The sequence below is a fragment of the Strix aluco genome, chromosome 8 (genome assembly GCF_031877795.1).
Source record: "Strix aluco isolate bStrAlu1 chromosome 8, bStrAlu1.hap1, whole genome shotgun sequence".
Classification (NCBI taxonomy): Eukaryota; Metazoa; Chordata; class Aves; order Strigiformes; family Strigidae; genus Strix; species Strix aluco.
The window spans coordinates 3,494,949-3,516,417 of record NC_133938.1 but is presented as its reverse complement, the minus strand read 5'-3'; the positions used below and the strand labels follow the sequence as shown (position 1 = coordinate 3,516,417).

The 21,469-nt window shown below is 40.5% G+C and overlaps 2 protein-coding genes across 11 annotated transcripts in view; one reads left to right on the top strand and one right to left on the bottom strand.

The window, feature by feature from the left end:
* DOCK7 (dedicator of cytokinesis 7) overlaps positions 1–21,469 on the bottom strand; it is a 106,664-nt gene that overhangs the window by 42,870 nt on the left and 42,325 nt on the right. For all 10 annotated transcript variants that reach the window (XM_074831839.1, XM_074831840.1, XM_074831841.1 and 7 more), the window contains exons 15-19: positions 2,879–2,996; positions 2,214–2,284; positions 1,294–1,432; positions 993–1,094; positions 648–734 (exon numbers count right to left, since the gene is read on the bottom strand). In XM_074831839.1, coding sequence (XP_074687940.1) covers positions 648–734; positions 993–1,094; positions 1,294–1,432; positions 2,214–2,284; positions 2,879–2,996 — 517 coding nt within the window. The remainder of the gene's footprint in view (positions 1–647; positions 735–992; positions 1,095–1,293; positions 1,433–2,213; positions 2,285–2,878; positions 2,997–21,469) is intronic.
* ANGPTL3 (angiopoietin like 3) lies at positions 11,292–21,426 on the top strand. The gene is made up of 7 exons (XM_074833174.1): positions 11,292–11,831; positions 12,841–12,951; positions 13,805–13,922; positions 14,695–14,808; positions 16,286–16,381; positions 18,242–18,514; positions 19,860–21,426. Exons 1-7 carry the CDS (start codon positions 11,334–11,336, stop codon positions 20,039–20,041), a joined length of 1,392 nt encoding a protein of 463 aa, XP_074689275.1. The 5' UTR covers positions 11,292–11,333; the 3' UTR covers positions 20,042–21,426.

The following is a 21,469-nucleotide window of genomic DNA, read 5'->3' as shown; positions in this document are numbered from 1 at the left end:
CCATTTAGTCTCACAAAATTAGCAGAAACTCAACATCTTTGAGAGCTCTGCCCATATGTCTAAATCAAGTGAAATCAGCCGATGTTCAGAAGTTGTCAGGGCAAAACTAGAAGACCCACAAACTGTGTATTCTTAGAAAAACAGACAAAAATGCACTAAAGTCATGTTACTATTTACAACAAATAAAACACACAAAAAAAATCAAATGACATACTGGGAATTAATAAAACAAAAGTTGAAATGATTAGTCAAAATGATTGTCATATTTCTTTTCAGATCAAAGAAAGATGAAAAATACATGGAGGAACAAAAGAGGCAAAGGAGAAAAGGAAAAACAAAGAAACATCATATGCCTGGACTGTATGTTAGATCTGTTGTATTAAACACAACAGCCTGAGGTCTGAAAACACTGTTGGCCATTCACTCCCTGTGAATAAAGGCCAAACTGTTCATATTTTTAAGCAGAACTTGTCAAATATACTCACAGCAGAATGTGGAATAACAGGTCTGCTGCTCAGAACTGAAAATGGGATTGTAATTTCACTACAAGTGATTATTATACTCTTCACAGTATCAACTTTGACAGCGTTTCAGTTGCCAAAAGAGTACCAACCCTTTTTATTACAATGCCTGCTCTTAACATTTACCTGAGTGTGGAGGGATGATACAGCAACAACTTCTACATTGAAAACCCCTTTGTGGTTATCCACCCACTTCATTCCAGGGAGTGGAACCTGCAGGTTAACAGAAAGATGAGTGAGGATGTGACAGAAACCAGAGCTAAGGCACTTCTAATTACAGTTGCCATTTCTTTTCATTTTATTGTCAGATCACACATGTGTGCCCACACTTGTCTAAACTTAACAGTATTTAAGAAATAAATAACCCTTAAGAGTTAAAAATACACATGCACACACATATGTACACACATACTCTTTCACTTTTTAACAGAAGTATTCTCCTGCTCATTTTCAGCATGAAGGACAACTCACCTCTGGAGAAAGCACTGAATAAGCCTGTGGTGGTTTTTCCAATGAAACAGGTAGGCAGAACTGACCAGTCTTTAACCGTCCATTTTGAAGCATTGGTATCCACTTTAAGGAGAAGGAATTAACAAAAGAAAAAACAAAACCACACATTTCTTAAGGCTTTCTTGAACTTTTCAGGCTTCACTGCCAAATTCTCAAATTCCACAACGGAGTATTGAGTTGACAGTGATGCTGAACAAATTGCAAACAAATGCATTATGAATATATCCTATGTTGAAAAACATAAAGACTGAAAGACACTCACGGTGTATCCGACTGGGGTCTCCAGGGGAGTGTTTTGTTTTTGTTGGCAACTGACATGGTAGAAAGTAAAAAGCAGGTGGTGGTGATCGGTTAAAGTGGCTGGAAGCTTAATCTTGATTTCCTCATGAAAATCAGGCGATCTGTGCAGAGACCAGACCCTCAACTGAGTCATCAATACAAACACCGTGGTTTACTATCTTATGCTTGAAACCAAATCCTTTGAATTAAAATATCTGGAAGCACATGGACTATCTCAAGGGATTAAAGTTTTACTTTCTGATCACCAAGGACTGGAAAAATGTTAGGTAGGCATTTACAGTCCACAAAAATGAAAGCAGCAGCCCCTACTCACACAAGCACTTTGAAATGAACTCTTGTTTCAAGGTGGAGACTGCCACGGTCCCCAGTCCACAGGACAGGATTCTCTCCCTGGTACACCTACAAAGCCTATCAACACGTTAAGGCCAGATTCAGCACTCCTTACCGCCACTGCAAGGCAATTCTTTTCAAGAGCAAGTACTTCCAATTTGTAACTAAAGTCTAAAAGGCTCCAGCAAAATAATGAAGCACACACTACCATGAGTTTATAATGTAAGTCTTCATGACTACTAACTTGAAGCTTGTCCTTACAGCATCTGCTGAGCTGGGCTACGTGCTCAGGATCACAGCCCCTGACACAAGGCTGAGTTGTACCAAAGCAAACAAAGACTCCGGCTCCTAGTCATCACAAAATGCTAACAACCCTATCAATTGACACTGCAGTTGTTGTGAGTGGTATTCAGATAGTCATTGTGAAATAATTAACACTGAGACAGAGTCACTGGTGAGTTACTCCACTTTCACAGTGGTAAAACTTCCTTTGGGTAAAATCACACTATCCATATGGGCCCACATCCTTTCACAAGCTGTCACGTGTTTTACCTGTTGTGATACACTACAGCTGTGTATGCTTCTTTGGAAAATTCAGGACAGCTAGATTTGCCAAAGATGACCTGCAAAAAAGAAAAAAAAAATCACAGAAATTCCCCTATAAAACTGTGCCAAGAATTTGTTCCATAATTCCACAGAGACATTTACAGCTCCATTCATGAGTCTGTGCAGCTGTGTACAGTTACATCTGCTTGTTACACGCTCCTTCACTCACACACAACGTTTTACTCAGTCACTGAAGAGTTCACAGTTTTAATAATCTCAGTCACATGCACACAGATATGTCTGAAGAACTGATGAATGTAACCACCCCTACACAGATCTTCACTAAGGGCTGATCACTTCTGGCCCTAAACACAAGTATAACTATCACCTTTAATTTTTCTGGCATGGAAGCAAAAGTGCTATTCCAAACACAAGGCTGTCCACTGCAAACATCTCGGGTTAAAATACTAGCTACTACATTGTTACTTTGCAAACTCTATACAAATGTACTCTTTGTTCTGAAATACTGTAATTTGATATTCCTCTGAGCTTGCTATTTTGAAATGTATTTCAGCAAGGTTTTCTTTTAACACAGAGATTTTATGACTGCAATGTGTACTCTGCCTTATCAGCACGCAGCATTCACATGGAGCACAAAGTACTTTCCTCACCGGCATGGCATTGCTTGGGTCCTCTCCATACATGAACTGGACTTTTACAGTGATATTCCTGGCAGATCCTTGGCGGTTGGCGAAGTTAAGGCTCTGAGGATAGACATAAAGAAGATTCCTGCAGGAGACAAAGGCATCAAGTGAGCATCTCCGTGTGAGAATGAGAGGGTTTATACCTTTATTAATGCTATTGTTTAAACCTCTATGGAAACACTGGGAGAGTCAAAGTGAAGGGTTTGATTAGCCAGATGGTCTTCTCTTCAACATAAGTGCACCAAGCAATTTGATAATAACCCCTTATTTTAGACATCAAAAGTCATAGTTTTTTTAACTGCCATCACATTTTGAAATAGTTCCTGTTTATAAGGGCACTTGAAAAATACATCTAAAAATATACCAGTGATTCTACAATCTAAGAAGTTCAAGCGGAAAGAAAACATATGAATAGAAAAGCACTGAGAAGTGTTTATTAGTTCAACACAGAGTGGCTGGTTCCTGTTAAGTAACTTCCTTGTTGTAACCTGTCCTCTTTTTTCTTTTTTTTTTTTAAATCTCCTTACATCATGATGACTTCAGGTTACACCTCTCCTCCAAAAACAGATTAAACTAAATGAGTATCTGTAGCTTCAGCAGATATGCAATCCTCACAATGACTCAGACAGCATGGCATCTCCAATTCCACGCCTGAAAGCTGCACTTTGGGAAGGACGGGGACCAACTAAAGCTCACATCTGAGAAACAAGAACAGTCAGGAGCTCTGGAAAACAGCGGGGATGGCCAGTGCTCAGTTTTGAGGGAACGGCTATGGCCAGAGGTAAGGACAGCAATCCCAGGTACCTAAAGAACTGCAGCAAAGACTGAAGAAATAAAGTGATCATCACATCCACAGGGAATGTGACAGGACGTAATGGGCTGAAATTGTGGCACAGGAGATTTAGGTTAGATACGAAGGAAAATGTTCTGGCTGTAAGGCTAGTTAAGCAGTAAAATAAATTGCCTGGGAAGGTGTGAAATCTCCATTTTCTGGTAGCTTTTGAGGACAGGTGAGGCAAACAGCTGTCCAAATTGGTTTACAGACAACCTCAACCTTCATTGCGGGGGGCACATTTTGGAGGCCCCTTCCAGCTCCATTTCTCCAAGTCTGTGATTACTTCAAACACAACAGTGACAAGATGCAAAATTCTGCAATAAGCCCTGCTCAGTCCCTGCCAACGAAGTGCAAGTTGGATTCACACGTTAACAAAACTGTCCACTAAAAGTCCCCGCCTGCCCTATGAGCAAGTAATTTATACCACAGAAAGTCCATTGCATGTTCCTACAAAGAAGACAACAAGCCGCTCCAAACCATTCCACTCAACATACTCACTTATTCAAAGGAAATACACCTTGTTTCACCCCAAAACAAGTAAAAGTGCATGAATTATTATACGTCTTTAAAAAGTCAGCCTGCATATCCCCTATCCATCTCCCATACAGCCTTGCCTAGCAGACCAGCATTGTTCCTCCTTGGATACCCTGGCTCCTACAGCTCCAACAAGAAGGACCAAGAGGGATGCTCACCACAGGCTACTCAGCAGCCTGATGGTTAGGTGAGAGGTTCATGTTGCTGCCTTGCATCTGCTAGGGATAAAAGACTGGTGTGTTGGAACTAGATGACCTTTAAGGTCTCTTCCAACCCAAACCATTCTATGATTCTATGATTTTGCCCAAACACTGAAGCAACCAATTCTGTAACAAGCCCTGGTTTGTAAGGCAGGAGGTAAAAGAGGTTCCCTTCCTCTCTGTCCCCCTCCGGGAACTATTCAGTGAATCTGAACACAATTTGTAAGTAGTTTCCAACTGTTCCTTCTCCCAGAGATACAAGAGACAACAGATGGGCACAGAAGACTGAAGTGAGCAGCACAGCAGGACAACATTTTAAGCACAATAAAGCAGCCGCTACAGAGTGCGGGCAACAGTAGATCAAAACCAAAACAAGTCCTTATTTTGATTGTCAGGAGGGCAGTAATTCGGTTGCTCAGTGAAGGCACCTGGTGCCTTTTCAGATGGGTATCCAAAACACCTGCACTGGGCTAGCGGTGGGTCACTCTCCTGGAGGTGGCCTGCCCTAGGCTGTCTGAAATTGTGCTAGATGTCAATGTTTTGGTAAATGAACCCTACCCAAGGACTTGGTTCTGATTGGAACTCCATTTGCTCCCCAATACCCATGGGTACTCCCATCTATACAGACACAGGTTAATGCTGGCCCTATAGAATTCTCTAAGAGTGTCTGAAGAAAAAAGTACCTCCTCCAGGTCAGCAGCTATATAGAACAGTCCAGCTGTATAGCTCCAGAAGGCTATACGGGCAGCATTATGAAGCCAGGCTCTTTTTCACCCCTCCAGGCAGAGGAATATGCTTAGCTGGCATGTGGGAATTTCTTCCCTTTCAAGTCCTTCATGGTGAATTAAGTTTTTGAATCCCATCCCCATTGGTCGCTTTGCCTAATCAACGCTCTCTTACTATTTCAGAGGGGGCCTGTGCCATTTTTGTGACTCTACTAAATTACTTTGTTCTGGCATGAATACATTTGCTCCTTGATGTTCTTTGTAAAATGAAAATGGATATGAAAATTTACTCTAAAATGTACATTGCTCATAAAACTTTTATTAAGTATTATTAGTGCTTAAGAGAAGGATTTAATGTATTTATGAAGCCAGGCTACAGGATCCCTATATTAAAGGCAGTCTTATGCTTAGGACTGATTTATGCTGAATAGCAGAGATGAGCCTAAACCAAGCTTGCAGTTCTACCACCTCTTCTGCTAGGGCTTGGCCTGCTGGGAGCAAAGGAGACATTTCACCAATATGATGACACTCTAGAAAGAGGGTGCTGGAGACCTACAAGCAGACATTGCATGTCAGGCAGGGCTTTAGCTGCGTTCATAAAAACAAGCGCTGGAGGAAATGTACAGGTTGTTCCCCCATCCATTGCCTTTAAACCCTTGCCACATGAAAGGCTCAGAGGACAGTTCTCCTGAATTTCATTACGAAGAAGCTCATGTTGCTAATTGGAAGTTCAGATGCTGTAAGACAGGGGAGGGTTGGATGCTTGCTCTTGTTCAGGCAGCTTCTCTCCAGAGGGTTTCCTATTACAGGCATCTTCCTTTTGTGGAAAATTTACATATAGAGAGGGGAAATAATTCTCCAACTTGCAAATCAGAATGTGACCCCAAATGAAAAATTATATTTTACCTTACCCTACATAGGTAAAAGCTGCAGATCTTCCCGTCTACCCTAAGCACAATTACAGGAGCCATGGAAAGAGACTGATGGCTGAAAAACTGATAGGAACACTATAAATCTCTTGAAGGAACCGATGCCCCTATCTAACAGCCACCCCGGGAGGCTGACTTCTCAGTTTCTCCTTTGTCACTCTCCTTCCTTCAATTCATTATACCTCAAGTTCTCATCTTATTTGTGTGCACACATACCAGGACTCAATAGACTTTGTAGGACACCAGAGCTGTAACCACCATACTCTGAAAAGAGTGAAACAAGACTCCTGTGCAAAGTGATGGTAGAAGCTGCTTCACTACATGGGTGAGATGACAGGCATCAAAGCTGCTTGGCTTTTAAAACAAAGTAAGTGGCATGGCACTGAACGTAGTCTGCAGAAACCAAGAGAGGACAGCCCCAGCCCTGTATTACACACAAGCAGTGGGAAGCAAGAGGAGAGAGCGACTTTCTGATGGGCCAGACATCGTGGGGAGGACTCATATCACAGTGTTCAATTCTCTATAGAAGGGATAAAGGGAGGAGAAGGGACTGATCATGACAATAACACTGCAACACCAACAACCATGCTAGGCACACACCAAATGAACAAAAGGACTGCTAGTCCTTGTGCTTCAAGCTACTTCTTGATTATACTATTCATAGATTTCTATCAATAAAAGTTTCAGCCAGAAGCTTTAAACCCAAGGACTTGTGTCTGGAGCTTTTATTAAAATGCTATGCAAAATGTATGCAAAGCTTATACTATTATCTCAAACAGATCTCAAAAGTACTTTTACTTCCATAAAATGAATTGCTAAAGTGCAAAGGCTTCCCAAGCCATGGAAATAATGGCACCAGGCACTCCTCTAAATATTTATATAATGTGATTGCAGCCATTTTGCAAAATCCTTCATAAAGGTATTAAAACATTAAGAGCTGATCCTAACTCTTAGAGGGAATGTCTAACTATTATGAAAATTTCCCTTTACAGTGAAACCCAGAGACCTTTTTCTTTGGTTTATTCCTACTATAAAAATCATTTAAAGCCCATTTAATGAGGGTCACCCAGGTGCATGAAAGATCTTCAGGATCATGTTTGTTATATACATCTTTTCTTGACTGGGCTAACAGCTCTCAGAGGCAGGATTCCCCCTTAGGGCTTCTACAGCTCCTGAATCTTATGGTTTAATCATATCAGAAGTTTTTCTCTCTTCTTCTTTCCTGTGTCCTGCTTTGCTTATGGAATCTGTGACTGCTGTGACATCTAAGGGTGGTATTTTGTAGTGAGATTATCACTGCCTGACTTTATTGGCACTGGCATTAATATGGAAATGTGCTTGGCAGCTATTTGTGCTTTTTAAATATTTGACATCAGAGCATTTTGACTATCTTTCCTCTTTGGAAAATAAACCTTTCTAAAGGGTAGTGTCACGTCTGAGCAGCGCCTCGGCACAAGCAAGCTCCCGTGGGTTGCCAAGTTACCATGCGTTGGCTGAGCCGCAACAACTGTGGCACAGGAACGGGCAGCACACAGTGACACGCAGCAGCTTCACAAGCTGTAGAAACCTGGTAAAATGTCTGATCTCCAGTTGCTTGGTCATTGCTATTTCTTCTGTAACTTCCTGTATTTCTCTGAAGACTAGGCCAAGAATAAAGATTTTGGTGGGTGATGGGGTTAGGAAGAATTCAAAACTAACACAAAACAGAGAAAGACTTCTTGTAAGAAATAGCTACAACAGAAAATTACTCATTTGAAACCCTGTAAAACCAAAGTTACTCAAGTAGTCTGAAGTGGATTGCAGAGAATTTATACTTTTTTTAAAAAAAATTTTGCAACCAGTTTTTCAAGCTTTGCAGCCCAAAATCCCTGTGTTGGATGCCAGAGGCTGAATTTTGTTCCCTATTACAGAGCAGTGTCAGGCCCAGACAAAAACCATACCTAAGCTTCATCAACACAACTGAAACTCCACTGAGTTTCCCTACAGAAAATACAAATCCTTCAAAAGCACATGCTTATCTTATTTTTTTAAACATTGGAAGTGTTCAGCAGGGTTATCCACCTTGATCTACCATTCAAAGCAAAAACTATCAAACCTTTCAGAGTTAAAGTGTTAAGAACCCTAAAAGGTATAATATAAGTGCTGTCCAGATCCTGCACGTGCTTTTTTTTTGAAACTCATTTGAACAGCTCTTCATACATTTCCATTGATATTACCAAATGAGAAAATGCTGCAGGAATGATGACTCAATGCAAACACTCTAGGATGATCACTGTCCCATGAATAACCCTAATTGTTCTAACACTTTTTCTAACAGAATTTTAGTAGCGTTGAGTAAATACTGATTTGATGAGTTTCCTTATTCTGAAAAAAATGTAGATTTTAATATGGCATGATAGCCTTCCACTGAACAGCTTCTCATAGACTAGAACCTCGTGGACATCCCTTGGGAAAGCAATCAATTTTGTCAAAGCTATATCTCTGGAATAAAGCCCTATGCATGCAGATCAGAGAATTAATCACGATTAACACTCATTATCACAATAAAATTAAGAATTAATATAATGCTTACCATTTGAGCCCTAGTTAATAGATTTTTACATGTGGAGTTAAAATAAAGTGCTGATAAAAAGGCAGAAGCTAAACAGTGTTTCATTTTAATAAAAGTCCCTGTTCAACTCTGTGTCTCTGTAGATGGAGCAACTGCATCACTAGAAAATTTTTACTTTGCTCCGCGTGATGATAGAGCTACCCAGCCCAATGCAATACTGCCTCAAAGCTCCTGATGCAGGAATACAGCAGACTCTCCACTGGCCAAAGCCAGCAGAATACTTAACCATTGAATAAGCAGCACCAACCATAATAAATCTGAATCTAAACTCCCAACACAAAGTAACACATACAAGTGCGGATATATCTTTCCACCTGCGAGAAGCTCCAGGGCAGTCACTGGTGGTTGTAGGCTGTGGACTGCTGCATCTCTAAGCATCAGAGAAGAAACAAATGCAGTCCTAACTCCCTCTCACTTCTCTGCACAAAACCACTTTGCTCCCACTGCTCAACTAGAGATCTGAGAGTGGCATGAGCCCTGTGACACAGCAAGAAGTCTTAGCACTTTGCTCACCTCTTGGCTGCTTGTTTACATCCTGGAAGTGTTCAACCAGTCAGTCTCCAATGAGTCACTTGTGTGACCTTAGAAATGAAGGGGCCGTCATGTTTTCATCAATGCACCAATATTCAGTGTAAAATAAATGATCAGCAAGTGGATAGACGTACAGGAGCTATAATGAACAGCCCATAACCAAACTTCTCGTCTGCCTATAGCCTTCCAGGCTCAAAGGAGTAATTAAGCAAATAACTCTTCTCCACCACGCCAGGGTGCAGAGCTCTCCTGGTCCTCCTGTTCCCCGACTCTTTGTAGGGTGCAGCCAGAGCAGAGACCTCCGGCCAGAATCCTCAAAACTCTCAGTGTTCAGGGATTTTTAAATCATTGCTTTGCTGCTTTGCCCAAGTGTTTTAAAATTATGCTTGAGAGATAATTCCTGATTGGTCACAGCCTTTATGATGCTGTGAATTCACAAATATCTGAAATAGGGCTGAAAAAGGAAAATCTTACTTATCCCTTTGCCTTCACAAGTTTGTTCCCTACAAGACAATTCTCGGTACTTAGTCTCAGCAGTGTACAAGGCTGAGGACCTTCAAGACTGGGACACCTCACAAGATGAGAAATTACTGGGTTGGTTTTTTATGGGACAGAACTGCACCTTTGGGTTGTGAAAATGCAGTGCTGCTTCCTGCTATAGAATAGTGATTACTGTTTCTATTTAAGGCTAATTCCTACATTTGCTTCCAGTCTATGCCAGCAGATTCTCTCTGAATGAATCCCCATTCTGCCCAGCACCAGGCCTGATGACCTATATGCTCCTACTGTTTTTCTATACTTCGTGCAGATACTCCAATAAGTCTGATCCAAATCATACTGGTATAAAATACTCTCCACCAGATAACTGGAGAGCCAAAATACTTTCATGTTATTTAATTATGGGTGGGGAGGCTACCTGCATATTATCAACCCTTCATCACAAAGGAAGTTTAATGTATGAGATAACAACTTCATCTTTAAAATAATGTTTCTATTGATGCTTCATACCATATGTGCATATGTACAGGAACAACAAGTCCAGGGGAAGAATTACTAAACATACAAGGATCTAGCAAAAACCTGAAAAGTCTCCAAAGTACAGACTATATTATGCATGGATTGATTTTGATTTCTGGGATTCCTGTGAGTGATTCCAGAAACAAAACCACCTTTCATTCATACTGCAATATTGCTCGAAAAACATACATGCTTCCATGCAGACACTCACTGCAGAACAGGACATTTATTTCAGAGTACTTGTAGACTTGTTTTATGTAGTGTGACTCTTAAACAGTAAGAAGAATGGTAAGATGAGAAATGTAAGCAAGGAGGTATTATTTATCTCACCCACCTTTGGAAAGCAGCTCTTTAAAAATAAGTTTTATATGGTGTAAATTACTGCACAAACCTTAACGTAGTAGAATCACATCCAGGCAATCTCTGGACCTAATTCCCTCTTTCTCACTTAATCTGAACTAGATGACAAGTAAATCCACTACAGCACAATGAGTTACATCAGAAAATGGTTCAAGATGAGAATCAAGTTGTGTGAATCATCTGGGAATATTTTGCCTTTCCACAGCTTATCAAGGAGCTGCACAACCTGAAATACAGCGTCCAGTGCTCTTAAGTATGGTAAACCCTTTTATACTCCTGAGGCAATAAAAGGAATCATGCAACACAAACAAGAAGCAATTTAGGGCCTTATCAAGATTATGACCCAAAATTAACCTATTAAAAAGCGTTGTGTGAAAAACACTATGTCATCAATAACATTTTATAAAAGGTCTGGCAGATGGAAAAGTTCAGAAACACTTTGATCAGCAACGTGCCTGTCTCGCAGTTTTATCTTCCAAGATATCAACCTACATTCAAGAGGGGTTACGTTCGTTCAAATACACACAGTTTAATGATCAACTCGTTGGTCTGCCTCTTCCAAAATGAAAAGGAGTATAAATAGATCAAATTCTTCAACCCAGAACAGTCACACAGCAAAAACTGTTGGTATGAAAAGCCTCTGCATCCTGAACAACCAAAGAGTATCAGGAGCAGAAAACATGAAAATCATTCTAGTCTTTCTATTCATTGCCCCACTTGCTCTTTCAGCTAGAGCTGAGAAGGATTATTCCTCCTTTGATTCTGCTCCATCTCCTGAGACAAAATCAAGATTTGCCATGTTAGATGATGTACGAATCTTAGCCAATGGACTCCTCCAGCTTGGGCATGGTCTTAAAGACTTTGTCCATAAGACAAAGGGGCAGATGAATGACATCTTTCAAAAACTTTACATTTTTGATAGGTCCTTTTATGAGCTCTCACTGCAAACTAGTGAAATCAAAGAAGAAGAAGAACAGCTCAGACAAACTACAGCCAGACTGCAAATCAACAATGAAGAGATAAAGAATCTCTCACAGGAGATGAATTCGAAGATTGAAGACCTCATACAAAACAAAATCCAGCTGCAAGAAAAAGTATGGGGACTGGAAGACAAAGTCACTAAACTGGCCATTATCCAGCCTTCAATGCAAGAGACAAAAGACATTTCTTCACTCAAAGTAAGTAGACTTGTGAAAGCCCCTGACACACAAAGCCAAAGTAAACTGTAATGCTATTATTGGTAGTTATGCAATAGAAGCTCATGTTTTCCCTTCCTCTTCACTGTAGTACTATGTATTTTGAGAAATAAATCACTTAAAAGAATCAGTGTCTTAATCTAACATATTGTTTATTTTGAAGTAAAATTCCCCAGTGAAACCAGTAAGAAAATTGTGAACTTATAAGGTTCTGTATCTTTTTCACTATTTTTTTTGCAAATCAGTTTTAAGAAATTGTGTAATAATAATGATTAAAAAAAATCTGCAATCAGGAAAATGATGCAATTACCAAGCCCATAGGTTTGTATGTATCTTCTCATTACAAATCAATGCACTAGGAACTGCCTGCTCAGTATAAAAAGAGGAACTTTAAACCTTTAAAGAGGGACATCTACAGCACCTATTATGACCTCCAGGACAAAAGAACCTTGCAAGTGGTAACAGACTTAACGTCAATATATGCAAGTATTTAGGTGGGTATAAGGCTTGCTATGGAAAAGGAAGTATTAACTGTATTTTGCAGAAGTATAAAAAGGCTAAGCAACTTGTGTGAGAAAATATTGGATGTCTGTGTCAAAGTAGAAAGATGAATCCAGATCTCTCAAATCCCAAGCTACTACCCTAAATGCAGGGAATTGTTCCCTTTTTTGATCAGTGGCACACATCTAGTTTGAATCAAGGGCCAACTTCAAAGAACATAATTGTTGTGGATGTGAAAATGGAAGGAAAATAGCAACAACAAAAAAGGTCTACAAAGCTGCCAGTAGTTTGTCTCAAAAAAAATGGGTGTTCACTTCACAGGCAAAGAAATTCATCCCTTTGGAGGCAAAGCAGGTGACCCTTTGGAAAAGGAAAGGCAATGTTAAATGGTTTGTGCCTCTCAAAACTGGCCCCATGACAAAGCAGTGCCGCTGGGAAGGTCTGCTGCTGCTTCTAACCACAACCCTCCTCCCTCCCTTCCTGTCCTCAGGCTTTCGTGGAGCAGCAGGACAACCACATCAAGCAACTTCTCAAAATCGTAGAGGACCAACATGTGCAACTCGACAGACAGCACAATCAAATAATGGAGCTGGAGGACAAGGTACAGGAACCACCTCTATTTCTCTTTTCAGAATTTGTCATCTCTCGTAACACTGAAGGAGTCAATGGTCCAACCATTCACTCGGGTCAGCCATCCCTCTTGTTCACAGTCTGGGGGTGTAGAGGAGGATATAAACAACTTTGACTGCAAACAGGTACCTTTTTGGGTGAGAGACTGCTGTGCTGCCAGGCACGGGGCCGTGGCCAGGGCACACAATGACCAAGAACACAGCTTTGAAATACTGTCTATCAACACCAGGTTGCTGTATTTTCTGACTGCTAATTTTCTCTTTTTTTTCTCTTATTATCTATCATATTTTTGTTCTTCCATTGGTCTTCTAAGAATCATTACTTTCTACCTCTTTCTTCTTTTCCAATATTCACTCCAATAGGGAACCATGTTCTGCAGTTCAACATGTGTCACTGTAATGCTGGGTATAACTGACACCCTCATATTTAATTTATTCCTAAGAGGAGGCTATAAAAGGAAAATGCATTTCAGCCTAAGGAACTGTGGGTTCTGTGCTCTTTCGATGTTGGTATTATTTGTCTAAGTGATGTCACCTGAGGAAATAAGTTAAATCTGTTTGCCCATTAAGGTGCACCTTGTGAGAACAGGTCATTTACTCGCCTCATGAATCCTACCTTGTTTGAACAGTGGCAGAGCTGACATTCATGCAACTGAAATCCACCAGTGCGGTTCTAAAGTTATTTTTATGTTGTAAATTGGGTATTCTAAAGGATTACATTCACAAGAAAAATTATACACTGCATGACATTGTTCAGCTTGATACATGAATCTCATCATTTCAGAGCCTTGGGAAATTAACAGTCTGTAATTACGGTTCTTTCAGCTAAACCACATAGAGCTCCAGGACCTCGCAGAGGACTCCTTCACAGGGGAGCAAACAGAACCAGAGGCCACCCCCTTCCCTGTGCGCAACGCCACAGCTGTGACCTACAAATCTGATGGTGAGACCTTATCCCTTAGACGTGACTACACGATACATTGCATTCGCAGTATTCTCTGTGAAAGTTTTGCATTGGGTTTTAATAGTCAAAGACTGAAAGCAAAACACTCTGATGCTAAATACAGTGCTGTGGGAAGGAGTTCATTTCCTGCTTTGGAAAAAATGTCATCAGCTACTTAGCCCCATTATATTTGTGCTTGTCTCTGGGGTGACATAAAGGAACAACATCCGACAGAGCAGTAATCCTGTCCTCAGTCTTCACCCTCCATTCACCTCTTGTAAACGGGTGCTGTGGCCGCCCTTTTACTGACACTTCTGGCGTTGCCGATGCCTGTCTTGGAGGGTATTGAACAGAGAACTAATTTACTTCACATGGGCTGATTGTAAGATTTAGAAGAGCTTTCTTTAAAGTTGAATGGCATTTTCAAACTGCGGCAATGGAAAATGTATTTATTGGGAACTTTGTAAGGAGTAGTAAAGCCATTTGCCAGAGACTAGTCTCAGGCCTTACCAACTTTCCAAAATTATCTATGTTGAAACCTTGCCTAACTTAAAAAATATAGGCAGTCCAACCTACATACAACTTGGCAGCTGTACTACCAAGCCCAAAACAATTTGTCCATTTCATTACAGTTACTGTAAAATAAAATTACCAAAAAGATTGTTCTAGTTTTTGTTTTGGCTCTATCTCACATAGAAATTCAAGTTACAAAGCTGGATTAAAACTTACCACATCCAAAAGAGGATTTGTAATTGTCTTTTTTTTTTCCTAGGTGCCGCTCCTGACTGCACTGCTCTCTATAACAGTGGCATGCAGTCCAGTGGTGTTTACACTATTAAACCCAACGGCTCAGAAGCTTTCAACGTCTACTGTGAAATGAAATTTGGTAAGACAGCTGTGCTAGCAACAGTCTAATTTTCACATAAGTAGTTTCCTATAAGCCAAAAAACTGCGTCTCATCCCAAAGTACACAAAAACTTAGCACGGTTTATGTATCCTCTTGACTTCTCTTACTGGCCTGTCTGTGCTCTGAACTGATGTTTCCCATATCCTGAAATCTCCTTAACACTGCTTTCATTCCTTACTTACCACTTGTTTATACCAAGGAGAGGACTTTCAATCATGTGACATAAATTAAGTATAATAAAAAACCCAAGCCCCTTTAGCTATAGATAATGAAAACAGCAATTATAAATGCCATTATATTGCAACCATTAATAGCTTTCCCAAATAAAGGCAAACAGTAAATAGTAAATACCTTAGTAAAATTTTGTTTCATTAACAAGGGCTATTGTTTGAGACTTAGATATACCAAACTGACCCAAAGAGGTGAGTCCTGGAGACAGGATTTCTGTATCATGTTTGGGTGAGTCAGTAGCTATGTATGATATAGGTCCAGAATTGGCATGGCCCAGAATGCACAGCACCTGCTCAAGCTCTATTTTTGTAAGAAACCCATTTGTCTGTTCCTTTTGCCACTACCCAGAGATCACACATCTGCCCAGTTTCCCTGCACGGTCCCTTTGCCACAGCTACCTGGGGAGCCTGGGAACACGCTGATGCAAACATGGCAGGGCCATGTCATTTGTTTGGATGTGTAAACAGAATGGCACAGGGTTGCCCTGTGCAGAAAGCTCCTTTGCTTACACTTGTTGAAACTGATAAAACGAGGGTGTCATGACCTGGTCAGGACAAAGACCCCACTGCTGCTCTAGCATGGACACAGCCTCCAACACTTCATACCTTCCATGGAATTGCATTCCCAGCAGTCAAGCACTATCAGTAGAGGGAGTCTGGCAATCTGATCAAATGTCTGGAACATTTCATATCTCTTTTTTATCATTTTCTCTATGTTTGCGTTTCTCAGCCCTTATTAAGACATGAAGGCAGCTTAACAAATAAGTCCAGTGAGCTGAGTCACCACAAGTGTGGCACAGGACACTCGAACAGCCCCGCGTTCTGTTCAGCTGTGCTCACTTGAATTTCTTTCACGAAGATTCAGGCTAACTCATTCTACCTTAAAACTGGAGCACCCAAGAGCACACTCATGGACAGTTAGTAAGGCCAAGGCCAAGAGGAGTCAAGCATTTGCTCTCTGTACAGCTGAGAGACTTTACAGCTCTGTACACGTGCACTCAGGTGCACTGTTGCAAAATGAAGAGTAAGTGGGATTCCTATGGAGCCACCTTCAATGCAAATCCATTTTCTTTCTCACTGTGGTAGAGAGCTCACTTGCGTAAGGGCAGACACAGCAGTGCAGTCCATAGGTCACAAGCTGGTGGTCTCAGTTACTTTCCATCCTCTCTCTAGTGCTTTAAACACTTAAGCCAGGCTTGTGACTTATTTCCCCTTCTTATTCACAGGCAGCTCCTGGACTGTAATCCAGAACAGAGTGGATGGATCACTAGATTTCAACCAAACCTGGGATGCCTATACAAATGGTTTTGGTGACCTCAACGGTAAAAATGCCCTTTTTTTGTGTCTTTTTCTCTGTATCAGTTTATTTGAGAAGCTGAATCTTCTTACTGAAAGGTGTTCACATGAGAACAGACAAAACCTGCAATCAAATCTGAACAGCTTACCTAATTAGTAGAACACCAGAAAGCGCTTACCAGAAAATGTAACTCAGTAAAATTCTCAGACACACCTTCAAATGTGTGTTTAGAAACCTCTGCTGAATCAAGGCCAGAATGCTTTAAATACTATTTTAATTATTGAGATTTTACTATTTATAAAAACACCTCCCAAAGCCTTTAAAATATACACAAATGCAAAACCTCACCAAGTTGCTGTCACTACTTTCTCTCAAGCTTTCTGCAATCTTGTTTCCCTTAAAACCTCCACACCAATTTTTCCAATTTCAAGAGAGCCCGAGGCTGTGTGTGCTCCCCTGCACAAACCCCTCCGGCTTCTCCGTGAAGTGGCCAATCCTCTCCATGGCCACTGGAGGAAACACCCATATTCCCCCGTTAATCATCAACTCCCAAGAATCTGTAGCACCAAGTGCTGCCCAACAGCCTCCCCATCCAGAATACTTTCCCTATGTTTCTCAAACAATGAGATGACTATTTTTGTCTAGAAAATACTTTGACTTTCTAGGCACAGCACAGATCAAAACATCACCAATGCAGGCAGCAATACTGATTCACTTCCACCTCTTCTACAATAAAGAGCTGCTATATCTCAACTTTTCCCACATTTTGGGACAGTAGCTCACAACTGAGGTAGACTTTTACCTGTATAGTTTGTCTAATCGTGTTGAATGCTACAGTTGCTCCTTGATTGGTCTGCAATTCCCATATACTAAACCAACATGAAGCCACATCTTTTCAGTGTCAGAAAGATTTTGCAGAGGATCACATCACTCAGCTATGTCCTACTCAGTTCTGTGTTGCATATTCTAAGGTGATAAAACATAACAGGTTACTACTCCTTCCCTGTAAATTGTGCGAGTATTTTACTCAACCATCTTGTATTCTATTGCTTTAAATGCCACCTGCATGTATGGCACTCACATTCAGCTACGCTATTCCTACATGTGGCAATTACCTATTGTGCACTGATACCTGTGGCACTGATAATAAGCTACTTAATATAATTTATGAAACTAATTCTCAAGAATTCTAGCAAAAGAAAACTGCTCAAGTTAAATTCACTTTGTACACAAGGGTACCAAAACCTCAGTTTAGTTCTGCAGCTCCTTCCTTTAAAAATACAACAACTGCAATTAGGTTTTATGTATGTCATTTGCTTCATTTGTCACACAGTTCCAATTATGCATGTTTTAAATGTCTTGAGCTCCCTCTCAGAGTTTCACAAGAGGTGGGAAAGTTAAGTGAGAAGCTCCAGTTCATTTATATCTCTTGCTTTTATTGATCACCAGTGTGCAATTAAGAAGAGGTAAACAAAAAGAATGTGGCAAGAGACCTCTGAAAAGATCAACAGTCCCCAAGACTCATATTATTGATTTAATTAAAGCACTGAATAAATCCTTTTAAATACTATATTTTCACACATACTACCCACAGGTTATCTGTAAAAGCAAATTCAATAGCAGTGTGAGCGATATGGGGGTTTGGGAAAAGTTTATCACATAACTCTTTCCCCACTAACTCTCTGCCCTGTGAGTTCTGTCCCCTAATCCTCACCTCTGACATCTCTTGATTCTGATGTTGCGCAGCTTGTTTGAACACATATTTTCAAATACTGATATTTTAAAGGTGGGTATCTGACGTAGGGGGTTAGAGATCTGAAAAACACAGTAAGTGTGTTCATGCCTAGTTGCATATTAACAGCATCTATTTACTACAACTTTGCAGAGGAATTCTGGCTAGGCCTGAACAAGACCTATGCCATTACTAAACAAGGGGACTACATCTTACGGATTGAGCTGCAGGACTGGAAAGAAAATAAACGTTACATCGAGTATGCATTCAGCCTGGGAGGCCCCAAAACAGACTACACTCTCCAGCTTTCACGGATCTCCGGGAGCATCCCCAACGCGCTGCCGGAGCAGACGGAACTGCGGTTCTCAACTGCAGACCGTCACGTGGACATAATAAATGACTTCAACTGTCCAGAAAACTACCTAGGTATCAGTATGCTGGGTATACTAACATGGGAGTTTCTTTGCTACATGAAGGACGGATGTATGCTTTAATGGGTAGTTACTGATATTAGCCTGGCTTTAGATACAGAAAAAAGAGGGTAACAGCATTTTTCTGCTCGCAGGAAAGGGCAGAAGATGTTTTTCCTTGACAGGGTCCTACAACAACAAGGCATTGTCTTTCTATTTTATAGATAGGTAAAACTAAAGCATAGTGAGGCTGTGCAAACGACCAACATCAGAAACAGAACCAGCAGCACAGGCTGAAATAAAACCCCAGGATGAGATTCTGAGCTATGAAGTAAAGGGCGGTTCCCCCTCTGATGCCTTGTCTGGTGTGGCAGTCCTGGGTCAGATTGTTTAATTCCTCCTTGCAAAAAAAAGGAAGACAAACTGACTCTTAACTCCATTTTGACTACAAAGTGCAAGTTAAGAATGATGGTGAGTTTCCATTCAAAGGCAGATTTTAGCTGTTTGTCAAGTATACATGCTATAACCACTCCCAAAGGAGCAAGAGAGATGCAAGGCTGAAGACATTAATAATAATTTGATTAAAGGATTCCTAATTCTTTGATTTTCTGGAGCTTTTATGTTTTGCCCGTTTATAGCAAAAAGCAAACAATTGAAAAATCAATTAATGATTAAACCACAGGATACAGAATTGCCCTCCAGACACCTGCTTCATGCAACAAACATTTTGTACGTCATTCTAAGCTTGAAAATTGTTAGTGTCTGAAACAATGCCGAGAGTGTTACTCAGCTCTAGTGACCATAAAGCAGGTGGCCAATGACTTCTAAAGTGCTAACTTTAATTTTGAGCACAGAGTCACTCCCAGTCCTTTGAAAGCAGAACTGGGTTTACAATTTAAGCTCATTGTTAAGGACAACAGCCAATAAAAAAGAGAATTTGATTACTAAAGGCTCTTCAGCCTCCTGTAGAGGCAGAGATTTAACTATTTGTACCTGAGAAAAATATCAGCAAATCGGACAGTCCATTGTAAAGGGTCATGGGAAACATGAAAGTGTGAGGCTAACTTCCTAAGTGTCCCAATTCAGGGACAGCATTTGTGTGTGCATTTTCTATCCACCACTACTTTTATGTGAAGCAGACAATAATGAGGAGCACAACATCTCTGTATTGGCCCTCAACTTGCAAGTCTAAGAGGGCATATGTACAAGCAGCATTTCATGTGGGTATACTGGGTAATTGTCACTTTTGCTGGAACTGGTCTAAAGATTTATGTTGCAAACAGGAGCTGTCTACTCAGAAACTGAGCACAGTATGTTAGGGTACAACTGACAGTAACTGACATTACAATATTTTTCCTCAGGAGGCTGGTGGCACAGTGAATGTGAGGAAACCAATCTTAACGGGAAATACGTCGCACCAAGGTCAAGAGGAAGACTAGACAGAAGAAAAGGCTTATACTGGAAGCCTAAGAAGGGCAGATACTACTTGCTCAAGTCAACCAAAATAATGATACATCCAACAGATTTAAAAAGTTTTGACTGAATGCTCAACCTGACGTGTTTTAATTCAGAACATATACACTGAACATTACTACATCAAAGAAGTTCATGTTATGTTTAATAACAGATGCATGTCTATATCCATACGCTGTACAGTGTATTCTCCAGTACATAAACCTGCAGCATTTGCAACGGTCTTACAGTGTGTTTGGTGAGTATTCTCATTCCCTCTAGCCCCAATGTCAATGTGCTGTAACTTTCATGGAGCTTTTAGCTCCCCAAGATGAAACTCTAACCCCTAGGGATCAACCGCCTGCTCGTGTATTTGAGAACATTGCTTGGGGGAATGGGTTTTCAGGCCGTTGCATTCATTTCTGGGTTGTGTAGAACGCAAAAAGCATCTCAGTAAACGAAGGGCTGGCAAAACGCTACGGAAGACACTTAGGTATTAATCTACAGGGAAAAAAAGAAATTCTGTTTCGTAAAGTAACTAATTTGATGCTTGGTTCATGTTACTGTTGTGGAATGTTTCTGTGAGCAAATGAAAGATGGGTAATTCCCCATTTTAGGGTTCTGTGTATTTCCAGACAAATTTTCAGCAGTGTAGCTCGGGCCAGTCTTTGCTGAAGCACTGTACTCACACAGATATAGATGTGTAGACACACACCAAGTAAGCCAGAGTACAGGCCTAATCTCTTACATACCACACTTTGAAGAATAACTTAAGAACTATGCTCTCTCACTGGAAGTTAAGAGCTAAGCTTCAAAGCTTACTGAAATGAGTAAGAGATCTTTTCTTTTCATTTGAAATGGAGTCAGGGCCATCCCTTTGTGGCCTTTTAGTACACTAAGAAATTAAATGAAAGTCCAAGTGAGCACACAACATAACACCTTTCAAATAGAGAACAGTTGCCTGTGGGGCAACTCCAGTGGAGTCAATGGTACCCACCAACAAACCCTGTAGGCACAACCTACGGGGCAGTGTTGGTCCTGCTCCAGAGAACACATTCACATTTGTTTAACTTCAGCTGCAGAATACCATCAGGCAGAAGGACTATTGACATGCCAGTGGATGGCTGGCCATGGAAGTGTTGACTGACAAAGACCCCAGTTCTGCAGTTACATTGAGTCATATTGACTTGTATATCTTATCTAACCCTTGTACAGTACGGATTTTTTATCTCAACATTTGCAAACATACAGAAAACTGTTTTAAACTGTAATTTGTCAGAGTGAAATGACTGTGAACAGAATGTGCTAATTACAGAAAAATTGCAAAAATACTTTTACTTCTCATGGATTTATTACAAAGAAGACATCACACAGTGCTGCTTATTTGTACTCATGTATGGTAATGTTTAATTACCTGTCCAATCTCTAAAAATAAATAAATAAATTAATAAATAAAACTTTTGAAAAGACATGAGATATGGAACTCGACTAAACTGTTTCTTATAAAGTTCGGTTTATA

Excerpts from the sequence above, each read along its gene's own strand:
- ANGPTL3 (XM_074833174.1), top strand. The coding sequence starts at position 11,334 with ATGAAAATCATTCTAGTCTTTCTATTCATTGCCCCACTTGCTCTTTCA. Across the intron at positions 11,832-12,840 it reads AAGACATTTCTTCACTCAAA|GCTTTCGTGGAGCAGCAGGA; the intron begins GTAAGTAGACTT and ends TCCTGTCCTCAG. Across the intron at positions 18,515-19,859 it reads CTGTCCAGAAAACTACCTAG|GAGGCTGGTGGCACAGTGAA; the intron begins GTATCAGTATGC and ends ATTTTTCCTCAG.